The sequence below is a fragment of the Platichthys flesus genome, chromosome 10 (genome assembly GCF_949316205.1).
Source record: "Platichthys flesus chromosome 10, fPlaFle2.1, whole genome shotgun sequence".
NCBI lineage: Eukaryota > Metazoa > Chordata > Actinopteri > Pleuronectiformes > Pleuronectidae > Platichthys > Platichthys flesus.
In genome coordinates this window covers 20,846,725-20,862,465 of record NC_084954.1, presented here as the reverse complement: position 1 = coordinate 20,862,465, position 15,741 = coordinate 20,846,725, and the positions used below count along the sequence as shown (strand labels likewise).

General features: G+C 39.8%; 1 protein-coding gene across 1 annotated transcript; it reads right to left on the bottom strand.

The window, feature by feature from the left end:
• Nucleotides 1-613: 613 nt before the first annotated feature.
• Nucleotides 614-10,984, bottom strand: LOC133961487 (alcohol dehydrogenase class-3 chain L). Its single transcript, XM_062396610.1, has 9 exons — nt 9,853-10,984; nt 9,209-9,310; nt 7,918-8,059; nt 7,593-7,680; nt 7,273-7,492; nt 4,491-4,751; nt 3,645-3,780; nt 2,746-2,884; nt 614-709 (listed from the first exon to the last, which is right to left on the bottom strand). Exons 1-9 carry the CDS (start codon nt 9,868-9,870, stop codon nt 685-687), a joined length of 1,131 nt encoding a protein of 376 aa, XP_062252594.1. The 5' UTR covers nt 9,871-10,984; the 3' UTR covers nt 614-684.
• Nucleotides 10,985-15,741: the final 4,757 nt, after the last annotated feature.

Genomic DNA, 15,741 nt, shown 5'->3' with positions numbered 1-15,741 from the left:
TTGGAGCCATCCTTTTCGCTGTATTGTGTTCTCATCAGGCACAAAAAATAGAAGAGGGAAAAGTTCAGTTTTGCGTTTCGGCTGTAGAGCAGGAACGGAGCTGCTGGGGAAACATTGTTTACCTAATTTGGATTGGCATAGCGGAGTACAAGGCATTGTAGAATCCTCTCTAGTCGGTTACACTTTGAGTCAACTTTTTGAAGTGGAAATGCTTTCCCCGAGACCGGAGACACTTAGATTCACAGGCAGAAGTTTGTGTACCCGTTACATGTCTGTGTGCTCCAATCCTACAGGGACAATAATCAAAGGATGTTCTTGCAAGTATTTAAAAAGGCTGGATTTCATCTGCAGTAAAAGGACTTCGTCATCAGGCCTCCGTGTCTGTGCTGCTCGGACTCAGCTATCCTTATCGATTAACAACCTGCCAACATCGACGTCTGTTTGACTGTTTGTTGTTGCATTTGTTATTTATTTAGTCTAGATCAAAGGATGTTTCTCATTATTTATGAATAATCTTGTTTTGGTTCCTGCTTCTCTCACATGTGTTCCTTCAGGGGGGTTGATCAAAGAGATGACTGACTGTGAATTGTTCAAATAATTCAGACTCAGGAAGTGAATTTAAGGATTATTTATTTGACTCAGCACAACATGGACTTCCATTGTGTTTTCAGTGCTCCTCTGCATCTAGAACTGGAGGACCACACGGATGCTGAAAGAGAAAAATGGGATTTAATTCTGAATATTGGGTTAGTTTTTTTAGTTTAAAGATTTAATTTACAATATTTAATTTTGCAAATTTTGTAAACTTAAAAAGAATGGTATAAAGAGTTTAGTTAAATTTAGGTCATTTCAGGTTCTTATCCCACTGATGTATGTTCAAGCATTTTTCTGGTAAGTCTGGTATAGGTCGGGATTTACAGGTAAGACTGACTCGTGGTTGGTCGGCTGGGACCCTGCTACCACGACTACATCCCCACATTCTAAAGCAGACTGTGCTGTGCGTTCAATTTCAAAATATTTTGGTTTCACTTCTTGACAGTTTTACGTAGTTAAGACACATCCATCTTTAGATACATTCTAGGGTGTATACATGAAAGTCACCAAACCTACCCTGCTAGCTGCCATGCCGACAGGTGAAATGTGTTTCGTTGGCACAATGGAGTGAGACATGTCGAGCCATAAATATGAGCTTGAATTTATAACAGGCTTTGTTCACCTTTACAGCCCCAAGCACGGTACGGTTACAGCAGGTCTGCACGGGGATGGTAGGCAGCTAGCAGGCTAAATTTGATTTAAACAATCCATACAATCTTCAGACCTTCAAACATTTCAGTTCAAACATTTTCAAAATAAAAGCTTGCAAGCTAAAGACAAACTTTGTGTATTATTTTGTAGACAAATTGCTACAGAGGAAGTGATTCTACGAATGTTGTTGCCATTACATAGATCCGCACCAGTCAGTCTGATATGGTGAAATAAAAAAAAATAAAAATGATTTGATGAGCCAGATATTATTGGTTTTGGCCCATGGTTTGCCAGTTGCCAAACACTGACGTAGAAGAAGGAATGCTCAACTCGGTTTGATGACTGTTAAAGCTGCCCCCGCCCCAACTGACTGCAAGACACCGTTTGCCTGTGTATTAAAATTGACTCTGCACCCTCTTGGTTCTTTAAGAATACACATACCATGTGTGAAACCGATAAGATGAACAGCTGGAGAGATATGCATTCCACAAACAGACATTGGTGGAATTCAGTAGGTATGAGAGGATAGTAAGGTGCAGCTGCGGAAATTCTGGTTTAACGGGAGCGTGAAACAGCACTGAATAAACTATGTTCACATAGATGTCATGTTTCCATCAACGCTTAGATCAGAGCTGACATGTTCTCACCTTATAGACGTGGGAACAATTTCAAAAGGAAGGAAACACATGCAGTGACATGAATGTGTGCCCACGCTGGCAAGAAAACAAGGAAGAAAGAAGCTGGGTTCGCACTCTCACATACACACATTGACACACACAGGGAGTGTGACTCTATTTTCTAATCAGGATGCCATTACACCACTAGATTTTTACATTGAAAACACTTACTGGATTATTTTTTAATGTTGACAATCTCATATATATATATATATATATATATATATATATATATATATATATGACCTTTAAAATACATTACTGATAGAGGCTGCTTGTATTTGAATGAAAGCCTCTCAAGGTCTCAGTATGTCCTTAACATAGGGATGAGTGATGCATAACTTCCTAACTATAGACTGTATTTAAAGATGGACGACACGTCTCCACTTCCTCCCACTGTCCAAAAATAAAGTTAAAATATCCTGCATACGGATGCTGCACATTTGGAGCTTGAGTCTGTGCGGTAGTGATAGGGGGATGTAGCCGGAGGAAAAACGTTCTGCCGATATAAGCGCTAGACCAATCACAATTTAGTCTCAGCTGTCAAATATGACATTTCATTGCGTTTTATAGCATTGAATAACTAACTACAACTAAAGTTACCATACACACAAAACACATGCACTGTTGCTTTGCTTTCTAAATTTGGACCATGTCCCACCTGTTAACAAGGAAGAGGTGGAATTGATGGCCTATTCTGCAACCAGCCACCAGGTGGCGAGATGGTCATTCTCGTGCAATCTTTGGTCAGTTAAAACCCAGAGGGACACACATTAACGTAACAAAACAAAAACTTTGGTATGTATGTCAAATCGAGGCTCACCACTTCCCAGCATGCATGAGATCGAAACCATCCTTGATCTTCTCAAAGGGCAAAGTGTGAGTTACAAATTCATCCACTTTCAGCTTCTTGTTCATGTACTCGTCCACCAGTTTGGGAACACTGTCCACACTCTTGTATCCTAAGGATAGAGTAAAAGGGCCTCAAGTGAACAAAACAGGACTCATACACAAGCAGAGCATACACTTTTTATCTATATGAAAAGCAAATAAGTGATCCTGTTAACAGACGTTACACAACTGTTTCCACAAAGTTCCAACCTGGGGGATATTTGCTGTGAACCTCCACCTACACACCTTTGTGAGTGTGTGCATTAGTCAGTGTAAACGTCTGTGTAACAGCTTGGCTCGGAGCCAGACCCACAAAGTATTATTGTAGCGAATGAATGATGAGCTTGTTTTGTGCAGTTTGTGCTCATTGTTTGCTTGGAATGAGAGCTGGGAGTAAAGAGATGGAGTGGGTGAGTGGAATGGAGACCATTCATGCAGGGAACACGAACACAATGTTGTTTCCCCATCATTGATAATGTTGATTAAGTTCATTAACTGGCTGCAGCTGAATCTGATTGTCCGCTGTAGTGCCCTGGTTACTAACAAATATAACAAGATATAATAAGAATATTTATTTTCTAAGCATACACGGCGTACACAGACAAGGCTTTTTCCCCAAAATAAATTAAATGATGTGGCTTTGAATCAAAGCTAGAAGAGCAAACAGTAAACAAGGAATGTATGTTGCACATATAATTGGTCCCTCTGTGAAAATTGTGGCCCCTGCTTAAGAAAAATCCTAGATCTGACACTGTATTGATATTGAATGAGTCAGATTCTGTTCGTTTGAGAAACGTCCCTGAATTGAGGCCTCGACAACAATGTAGTTACCTCCGAAGGCAGTGCCTTTCCAGGTGCGTCCAGTCACCAGCTGAAAGGGTCGGGTGGAGATCTCCTGGCCGGCAGCTGCCACCCCGATGATTATGCTTGTGCCCCATCCTTTATGGCATGCCTCCAGAGCTGCTCTCTGCCACCAGGGAACAAGGTCAGGACAATAAAAACCTCTGTCGGATCCAAACAGCACCTGCCTTCAAACTCAAACATTGTTCAGTTGTGTTTTTCTCTTTATGTGTTCTTCTCTGAAGGCCTGACAGGAGGAGGAGGTTTGTCATGTAAGACTCAGTATTAGGGCCATGTTGGATCAAGTTTTTTAAACTCCAAGAATAAAGTCTTAATGGTATGAGAATAAAGTCATCAAATTATTTGAATAAAGTTGTAATATTACGAGAATATAGTTGTAATTTTACAAGAAGTCAAAATATTATGAAAATAAAGTTGAAATATTGATAAAAAAAAGTGTAATAATATTACCAGAATAAATTGATTAATTTCAGTTGACAACTAACAAACACTTCAGATCCAAGTCTGGGTGGCTCCTTCTTTGGAATAGACAGTTTCTTAAAGACCTTTTTCTCCCTGAACCTCATGATAATGTGATGCTGATGTGACACAATATTAGGTTTAATGTTTTTTTAACATATACTGAAGCATAACTTAACAAGACAGATTTCCTGATAACCTGCCTATAACATTACACCCATTTTTCTTCTTGTAATATTACAGCTTCATTCTTAAAAGCCATCGTGGTTATTCGGCAACCACAGTTTAGTTATTACGGTTCTGTAATATGGTAATTCATATAATATATATATATATATTATTATTTCCCTCCCTCACCATGATTGCCACATTGCCCACACATTCGAAGGAGTAGTCCACGCCTCCGTCCGTCATCTCCACCAGCACCTCTTGGATTGGCTTGCTGTGCTCCTTCGGGTTCACCATGTCCGTGGCCCCGAACTCTTGAGCAGTGGGGAACTTGTCAGGGTTTAGATCGACGCCAATAATCCGAGCGGCCCCGGCTGCTTTACAGCCCATTATGGCTGCGAGGCCCAGTGCCCCCAGGCCAAACACTGCACAGGTCGACCCAGCCTCCACCTGCGGGGTGAGAAACACCAGAGGCAGATACAGGTCAGCACATCTCTGTGGCTTTGAATGATACCGCAGTGCACAGCAGGGGGAAGAAATAATGATGCTGGTGAGAATATAAAGCAACTTTACTGCCTCAAATGAATGCTACATAATGATTCGAAATAGAGCCAATACATTTTGACTGTGCTGTTTCTTCCCTCTGGCATCATGTAAATACTGCTATATTGCTAATAATCAATAAACTGCAACAGATAGTCATCATTAAAATCATTACAGAGGCTCTGCTGTGCTTTGACCTATACTCAATGCTTATGTCAAGAGGCTAACCATTCCCAATGGCAACGCTTACATGGTGATGTTGAACAGGAATAAAGTTTTCCATGTTCACCACATTAGTGTGTTAGCAAGTCAGCTCGAAGAGTGTTTGTCCCAAACTTCATGGAAGCCAACAGTTGCTGAGACACTTCACTGAAAAGCACAAATGTCAGAAAGACCTGACACTAAAGGAAATTGATAAATGACCAAAGTGTTTTTTTTTATAAATAATTATAGTCAAAGGCAATGCAAAAAAATCTGGATATTGACCTGGATAATATATCAATATTCAAGATGGCTGCCTTTTTCAAAATAGCCGCCTAATTAGGCACAGACTAAGGCTGTGTCCAAAACCACTCACTAATTACTATAGAGCCAGCAATATAGTGACTTTGCCATTTTGTAATGCTGTCCAATTGTTTAGTGACTTTTTTTATACCCTATATAGTGCACTCATTGTTTCCCACAATGCACCGTTAAAAGTAGTGTTGAACAGATGGTCGCTGACTGAGCAATACCATCATGCATTGTGCCTGCGGAGGAGAGAAGATGGAGAGAAGGTAGCAATAACAGCTCGACCTGTCGTATAAGTGTAAATAGGAGCAGAGCAGAGCATCACAGCACAAACTGAGACAAACACGTTTAAATCTGTATTTGAAGATGATCATTCACTGTGTTTTTCACCTAAATGTATTAATATAGACTATAAAGCTGGCTTTGTTGTTGTTGAAAGTCAGAATCCTGTGACAATTAAGTAATTGCCGGCAGAGTGAAAATGTGCCAAGTAGTGTGAAAGTTTGTATCTTCTTATTTTCTTGTATAGTCCTTTACATAGAAGTCACTACACAGTAAACTCAGGGTTAATGAATGAGTGGTTGATTTCAGACACAGCTCAAATCTACCCATCTAACCATCTTGAAAAAAAGGCAGCCATCTTGAATTTTAAATGACTTCCATCCAAATGGCAGTTCACACAAACTATGTATGGTACTAATGAATTATGTACATATTCAACTAAGTATGTCCTTAATATCACATTTTTATGATATTATTATTATATTATTGTCATTATACTTTACTGATAAACATAATTGATCTGAAAACAGTTGCCTCTGACGGCCATTTTGAACATGGTTGCCATAGCTTCTGTATTTAAAATTCATCATGGCTCAATATCCAAACTTGCCTGTCACCAAATTTGATGCTTTTATCCCCAAATGTTGTCGAAATTTTTTGTTAAGTTGCATCAACATAAGGATCATTAAAAACCAGTAGGATCATCTGGGAGATATTGTCCTTCAGGACCAGAGTGGTGGACTTACCGACTGACATTGTCATAATTACCAGAGTGGCTTAAATAATATACACCAACACTAAAAAGCTTTACAGAAATGAAGGAACCTGAGCTCCCACCAGAATCAACGAAGCTCTTCTGCCTGACAGGCTTTGCAAGGTACTGAGGAGACAATCCCATAAATACAACAATAAACTTCTGCAAACTCTATTTAATTATGTATGCACCTAGTTTCACAAGGTGATAAATGATGTATATCAACATTCCAGTATCAGCAAATCATACTAGTATTTACTGTAGTCTCATATTCATTCTTTTCACATGTATGGAGTATAAAAAATGGATGATCAGGGATTTAATATTTGAGCGTGAGAGTGGGGAAGAAAACAGTTTGAATAAAAATGACAACTGAAATACTCAATAAGCAATGTTAAAATGAAAATGTGCTCTCTGTCATGTCAAGTATTATTTATTATTCATAAGCTCTGCCAAGAAGGTTATGTTTCGATTGTTGCTTCTCTGTCTGTTTTTCAGCAGGATTATGGGAAAACAACAGAACCGATTCATCTTGAACCTCATTGGACCACAAAATAATTCATTACATGTTAATTTAAGGCACCTTCTTTAACACTGCAATATCTCTACTATTTTTACATAGTCACTGATTTACCGGGGAATATTTGTGTATCTTTAGAAAAAAAGTCATATTTATGGGACTGATGTCTCTGAGTGTGTGTAATTTGGTGTTGCTTGACTGAATTAGAGGGATTTGGGCCTCGGTAGAGATAGTCAATCTACTGAGCGCAGTTCTAGTCGTCTTTCGATTTGGTTTCTGTACACATCCCACAGTGACTATTACTGCCTGGTTGTGATGGGCGATCGAAGCACAGTGGTGCTAGGGGAGGAAAGCTGACTTGCCTTGGCCGTATTTATAGCAGCTCCATATCCGGTGGTGATGCCACAGCCCAGCAGACAAACCTTGTCCAGCGGGGCCCTGTGGTCCACTTTGGCCAGAGAGATCTCGGCCACCACAGTGTACTCAGAGAACGTGCTGCAGCCCATGAAGTGGAAGAGGCTTTTGCCTTTGCAGGAGAATCGAGTCGTCCCATCTGGCATCAAGCCTTTGCCCTGAGTGAGCCTAGAGAACAAGACATGGATCAAACCGTTTCAAGGCACTGCACAAGGAACGACTGTAGCTGCTACTCTGTGGTGCTGCACAGAGGAGTTTCAACACTTACCTGATCTTTTGGCAGAGGTTGGTTTTGGGATTTTTGCAGAACTTGCACTCTCCACATTGTGGGACATATAACGGTATGACCGTGTCCCCTAAAATACAAGCACACTGTTTTACAGGGGTCACGTCTCTTCGTAATCATCAGATTCAAGGATTTATCACTTGTTCTAAAAAAAAAAACTACATTTATTTTCTCAAATTAACGACCTTAAAGATCCATGGCAACCTGGGCTATATTTAAGCCAGTGATAGAATATATTTTCTATATTTCACAACATACCAGGCACTTTGCATTGTAATGTCAAGACCGTACTATATAAGAAGAGAACCTGGTTGAAACTTGACGACTCCATCTCCGACACTCTCCACGATACCAGCTCCCTCGTGGCCCAGCACCGAGGGGAAAACTCCCTCAGGGTCCGAGCCACTCAGGGTGTAGGAGTCAGTGTGGCAGATCCCTGTGGCCACAACCTGAAAAGACGGAACAGCATCGGAACGCAGGATGATTTAAATCTAAAGACGTGTTTTATAGGCAAACATCCGCTACACATTAAAACTTTAAATTTGCTCATCACTCTGCCTTAAAATTCCTCCCTGGTGATGCTAATGAAACTCATCATTTTAATTCTCCAGGTATTTATTTTTCTAAAAAAGCTGTCAAAATGTTGGACATTCTATAAACATTACTCCGACAACCAGATGGACTTAGTCAGCACCATAAATTAATTTAGGTCCCGAGAGTTTGCCCTGAACTTGGAGAATCTGCCTTTTCTTGTAGTGCACCTGGCTCGTGAAACACAATTCAGCCTATCTTTGAATTAAGTACACTTCTACCCTATGGATATTTTTTCGAAATTTGATCCTAAACTTTCCAACTTCAAGTTGCAATTGTTTTATGTAATGCATATTTGTATTTTATATATATATGTAACTATTTTTGGACCTAGTTATTATAACTGTAATTCCACATGTAACACTTTTTTATAATTTGTTTCTTAGCACTTTGATAATCTTCTTGCTCTTATTGCCCTAATCCAATTGTTTTTAAATGGCTTTTATTTGGGTAAAATGTGAAAATGTTTATTGCTTAACCCCTATGCTGTTGGTTTTGCTGTTTTTCTGTCTCTGTAATTTAACACCAAATCATTGTAATATCAGGACCATGAGCTTGTATTGAATTTAATATCTGCTGAAATCAGAGGAAATCAATCAATTATATCTTACTTATACTTTAAAGAGCATCTCTTTACAGTTAAACAGATATTTATACATCATTATTCACTCGTGGGAAGTTTCTATCAAAATAAACGGCTGTGCTTTTTTAGTCAACCTTAAATATCAGCAAAGGAGAGTCCTACAACATATATACCCTATATATAGACTCTTACAACATATAGGGTGGGGGCAAAGTACACTGTAGTGTTGGAGAATCAATACAGTAAATGACGAGACCTGACTGGATAAGAGGCTGTTAAGTTATAAACAGTGTGTATATAGCTGTTATCAGCGGTGTGTGATGTGAAGGCTTTGTCCCAACAGCTTGCAGCCCCACCCCACCCCCACCCCACTGCAGACCTTATTAATAAAGGTGAGTGTAGATGTCAAACTCTGAGTCTTTACCTTGAGCCGAACCTCCCCTGCTTTAGGAGGCGCCACCTCCACCTCCTCCATCACAAGAGGTTTCCCGGCCTCCCATGCTACTGCAGCTCTGCAGCGGATCACCTACAACACAACACAACATCCAAGAGCTTCAGCTGGTCTGGAATCTTACATTGCATCAAGTCGCTGGACACGTCACCCAGTCAGTGCAACACAGGAAATCATCCAATTAAATGACTGAAAGGGGATAAATCCCAGCTGGCTTGTTCTTGCTGGCAGACAACAGGATGTTGGACTGGCTGAAAGTTCTTCTACTCTGTTCTCTGCCACAATCTTACTTTAACTGAACCCACAAAAACATGAGTCTGAACGAGCTATCTCAGAACCAAGTCTGAGCTGGACACACACAAACCTCTTCAATGACTCATCGTCTTTCTTTACATTACATTACATAGATTGTGAAAGAGTGCAGCAGAGAGTCAGTTCAGATTCAGAGCCACCTCTCACGTCCCTCAACTGTAAACAATCCCTCTGCTCCATAAACATGAGACTGAGCCATGGCAATCCCAAACGTTTTTTTGTGTGTGTAGACTCACTTGAATCCATTCAAACCCTCAGTGAAGTTCACTGAGCGAATATATGTGAGGAGAGGTCAGCATGCTTACCTTCTCTGCAGTGGCCATGCTGTTTAATAAGCTGAGCCTTGCTCACAGGGGGAGATGCGGAAACTTATCAGAGTGTGGACCAATCACAAGGCACGGCCCTGCCTCAGAGGGCTGAGCGTTGTGTTGGAGCATTTGCTGCAGTTCTTCCCACAATGCCCATTTCCTTCCTCATCTCAGTTATTAGGACGGATATAACATTTCTTCTCTGTTCTTTCTCTGCATGTCACTTGGTGGATTTAGGGTTTAGGATCTGGAAATTCAGTTAAATAATTTATTTTAACTACAGTTTACCTTAAACTGGAGTATTTCAATAGTTCTTACATTATTTTAAGAACGCAGATCACAAATTAAGTAAATACCTAAGTTTTGTTCTTTATATTTTGATAAATACTGTATACAACAGCAAGGCAGTTGAGTCAAATTCAGTCTTCAAATCCCTCTCGTTGAGAGGCAGAATGAAAGTTGAGCACTTACCTCCACCAAGACCCTTCATTTTTCAATTTCAATCAAACACTGTAAAATTTGTAGATATCCGTTCTGTAAATGTACCTGACTCAACATATGGGAATACTTATGTGCAAACTCACATTATGAAAAGAATTTGACTGGAAATGAAATATCTGAATGGTAATGGTTTTGTATCTGTATAGCGCTTTTCTAGTCTTGATGACCACTCAAAGCGCTTTACAGTACAGGTTTACATTCACCCATCCACACAAACATTCATACAGTGCATCTTATTCTATAGGGGGGGCATTCGGGGTTCAGCATCTTGCCCAAGGACACTTCGGCTTGCAGATGGGTCAAACTGGGGATCAAACTGCCGACCTTCAGGTTCGAGGACGACCACTCTACCCCCTCAGCCACAGCCGCCCACTTTAACACACCTCTTATCTTGCCCACATATGTACGTATATATGTTTTGTTGGGAGCTACACGTAAAGACCAGTATAACATATGCCAGAGATACGTATTAAGGATTCCTTTGCTGACTGCCAAGAAAATGATTACTGTGAGCTGGAAGGATGTCAAACCACCAACCGGCTAAAAGCAGTCTTTTATAGAAAGATGGAACTGGCTGAACTAATAGATGGATGCTGCTAATTGAGATGGGTTCCATTAATGGCTAAGACATGTTTCATGTGTTGCAGGGATCTCGTCTTGGGTAAAGATCTGCCTTTGCTGATTTTACTATATATCTATATCTATATCTATGTCAAGGAATGTTGAAGTTAAAAACATTTTTAAGGAGTTGGCTCTTTCCTGATCCATACTGCATCCTTCCATCAAATTACGTGGTAATCCACCCACTGATTTTTACCTAATCCAGTCAACAATCGTACAAACAAACATGGATGAAAACATAACCTCCTTGGTAAAGACATGGCACAAATTGAAGGAAAGGTGCAGATTACATGTTGCTATAAGACATGGACTCAAATATCATGCAAATGAGAACAAGGCTTTAACAGGATTGATGTAATTTCCTTTTTAAACCTGTTTGCTTTTGCTTTGGAAAGGGCTTTTTGCTTGGCCTGTGGTAAGGCTGTTCCGAAACTGTAATAGTGACCTGCTGTAATTAAGCAGCGGAAAGGAAAGACCGGCTGCAGGACTCAGTCCACAGAACCCAGTAACTGCAGCACAGAGAGCTGCTCACTATGCGTTCAAGTTATCCCAAATTCCACAGCACACTTTCTTGGGCCCCTAACAATAAACATTCAAGGGTAAAGCCAAGATGATGAACTGTTCTTTAGATGTGAGTTCAACAAAGAGAAAGACTTCTGAATCGTTAGACAGATGCTGCACATTATTACCTCGGCCAAGGAGGCTATTTTCATTTTGTGTGTCTGAATCAGAGCCAAAACTTTTTGACTGACATTTTAAATGTAACACAGTATTCAGAGACATTGTTACTCCGGCACACAGCACAAACAAAGCAGAAGACCACAAAGCCCTTCGGTTTAGCTTTACAGATGTTTTTTACAGTGTCAATCTGTGTGGAATCCACTCAATACTGAAACAGAAAATTGTATTGTGTTTATTATGTGTATGAATAATATGCTGAAATTCTACATAATATGGTAAATTACTGAATGACTTGAAAGCAACACAGTGGTGTTATGGTGCGTTCACATGTGATGGGAACGAATATTGCAGGTCAAAGTTCATCAAAGTTGAGCTCCACGTAAAGCCACGCTTGGAGGTTCTATTTGGGAGACTAAGTTTCGCCACCGAGAAGTTCCCATATGTGTGACAGGGCCCTTAATGTGGAGAAATACTCTACACTGCACCTATAAATCTTCCACTGGCAGTGCTTCATCGGTTCAGTGGTGTCATTGACCTTGGTCACAGTTATTTTGTGAGTGATAAACTCATCCAGCTACAGCTTCTTGTCCAACTTCTTACCAGCTAGATGAAGAATTGTAGAATATCATTTAGGCTCTAGAGATTAATTTGTCCGTGGTCACACGTCTAATCAGAGAGAACTTTCATGTGTAAGTGTAAGACACTGTGCAAGCTGAGGAGAATCAGTGCATTGTCTTGGCACAACCAGTGAAATGTGAGTTATGTAACTAAATAAACGACACTCACCTCTCATTCACTAACTGCTGGAAAAGAGCAAGTGATCTGAACCCAAGTTCATCACCTGGAGGTCCCCCGGGGGTCACAGTTATATAAGTAATACACTGCAGAGAATGATGCAGACCAATCACGTCCCCTTTTTTGCATCCTCCCTTATATTTTTTTCCATATTAAGGATCCCTGGCTTAGAATACAGGTTATTATGTAATAGTGACATGAATGTGTTGACCAAATGAAATCAAATACCACAAGTTCTTTTCCAGAGAGTAGTCCACTCCTCCATCATCTCAGCCACAACTTGACTGATGGTGTTATTATGAACCCTGTTGTTCACAGAGTCGTGCCGAACACCTTCAGGTCCCCTCCAACTTCACTGAATCAATGTCAGTTGTTAAAATTCTGTTGGCTCCTGCACTCACAGCTCCCAGGCCAAAGACAACACACATGGAGCCTGATTCCACATAAATCGTTTGTGTTTAGTCAGTGTGTCTCTTAAGGTTTGAGGGTTTTGTGTTCTCTAAAGAGTGCGGATTTCCTTTCAGAGCAGCAATCTTAACAGAAAACATCTTTCTTTTGTTTTGTTTTCTTTTGTTTCAATCTAATACATGTATCAGAAGTGAAACATGCACAGCAGAGCAGTATTAACTGTTTTCATATATAGTGCAAATCCCATCGCTGAGGAGACAGCGTGTGCCCAGGGGCTGTGCATGAAGTATAGACAATGGAATATGGTTTTACTTTGTCCCCTGGATTTCAAAACCAATGTTGTGTGATTTTCAAAACGATTCTACTCAAACCTTTAGAATGGGGTAAATAAAGAATAAGACAGGCTTCAAAGTGCCATTTTCACAATGACATTTCATCACAGTAAATAAGATACAACATATCATTAGTGACCTTTAGGCCTGATGGATACCTTGTTTGGATTACTGAGAAACATAACCCGATAGTGTAATGTCATTACTTTGTATGGCGTCTTAGTCATCCACAGTGTAAAACCCAAAGCACTCCAACAGATGCTTCAATCCAATTTGTAAAGATTGGCTCATTAGTGGCTGCTGCCATCGTGTCTACCCCCCCCAAGGTGGTTGTGTTGATTGTCTGTCTGCAGATAACTGCAAACCTACTGAGCTGATTTTTTTGAGCTGATATGGTGGGATTGATATTAACGACCGCAGGCCAACCACTGCTATAGTTCACTTAAGGACGTAGAAGAAGACAACTTGGTCCAGAGACTGAGACCAGGCAGACTGCCCCGACACCTCTGACTGATACAGAGCAACGGACACCTGTTTGCTCAATTAAATCTAATTACTTAATAAAACAGTTAATATTCCAGCTATTTCATGTCCAATTCACACCAAACTCAGCACTGCTAATCTGTAAAGTCAGAGTTACTTGGCCAACATGACTTTCATTCCCATAGTACAAATGTATGTAGTATTAGCAACCATTACAATAGTCAACTGTGTAAAAACGTACAACAGAACAAGCTGATGTATTGCATAAGAGTTACATATGTTATTACACTAACGGTTATCATTTTTTTTACCTACATATCTGTATATTTATATTGACCAATTCAAATGCTGCAATGAAGGCAGCCAAATATGTATAGTAACATTAGTTTTGAGTATGTGAGTAAGTCACATGTCTATTAAACATGTCTGCAATATGCAGATGTATTGCAACCACTCAAGCAGATAATACTTTCCTCAACCAGCTGAGGCCAGCAACCACAACCCAGAGAAGACTGAAGCTGCAGGGCAGGTATGGGGGGGGGGGGGAACCACAGCAGCTCCTCAACTGTATGGTAACCTTTTGACCCTAGGTTTATTGCCACAGTATACAACTGTTTGGCAATCATTGAAATTGGCAGAGACTGCAGCCATGTTCCCAGTTACCGAGATGTAGATGTGGAGACTATGTGAAATAAACAAGCAGCAATCGAGCCACCATTAATGTTCATCAGCAACATACTCTAAGTTGATGAGCAGATTGATGCAATGCTTGTTCTGAGGGTCTTCAGTCCGACAGTATTAAAGCACACATTTTAAATACTCTTGCTAAGAAGTTGACTATAGACAATTTTCACAACCCACCCTCCAGGCTGTACATGTCTAATGATACAGAAGGTCCAACAATTCCTAAATACAAAGTGTGCCTAGGATGTGCGAGCACTGAGCCAAGAGTCATTACCGCCCAAAACAGGTGGTGAAACCTCAGAGGAGGAATTTGGGAAGGAGCCTTGTTGCTGCTACAGAACTGTAAGAACCAGTGAAATTGTTCAAAGCCTCCTCCGACAACTGAATATTCTGGTGAGTAACCAAAACCCCTCAGGCATCTGGCGAGCGGTTTCAGGATATAAAAATAAACAAAAGGAACTGGACAAACAGTCCAGCTGAGGTTGTCCATCTTCATGTACAGTCTCTGTGTGATGTGCCTCTGTGTTTCTCTGAAGTAACAAGAGAGAAGTTTTATAAAATCAAAGAATTCACACTTACTTTGTTAGAGTGGGAAAATAGATATAAATGGAAATGGGAAACATTTCCATTTCTATTTATTACAAAAATTTATGAGAGCTGGATCGACTGCAAAATTATGCATAGGTTATACCATAACTATGGTATGGGTTATACCATAATTTGGCCCTTACAGACAATATTTACAAATATAAAAGGTTCCTAAATCAAATTACAAAGTAAATACATATAGGTAATTTCAACCCATGGCAGTAATTTGGATGTTCTAACACAAATCCTATTATTGTTCAGAAAAATTTAAATAAATAATGATTTGTGGTTTTTAAATACATACCTGGAGTATTAAACGATAATATAAAACAGGAAATTAATATGGATTTTTTTTTTCCATTATTTTTTTTATGACAAAAAGGAAAACATTTAATAAGAATTGGTAATGATCTTATACAAGTGAATACACAGAATTTTGAATAACAAAATGTATTCCAAATAAAAAAACAAAACTCAGTTGCTTCACTTTTAATACGTCTTGTGCATAAAAAGGGTTACATTAGTTGGGTTTCACTGAAAGGAAAAAAAAAAACTTGCTCTGACCACACTCAGAGCAAGAAAATGGTTTCTCCCCTGTATGAATCCTCATATGTCTTGTTAAAGAGGACTTTTGGCGAAATCTTTTACCACACTCAGAGCAAGAAAATGGTTTCTCTCCTGTATGAGTTGTCTAAGTTTCGTTAAACCAGACTTTTGGCTAAATCTTGTACCACACTCAGAGCAACTAAATGGTTTCTCTCCTGTATGAGTCATCATATGTTTCGTTAAAACA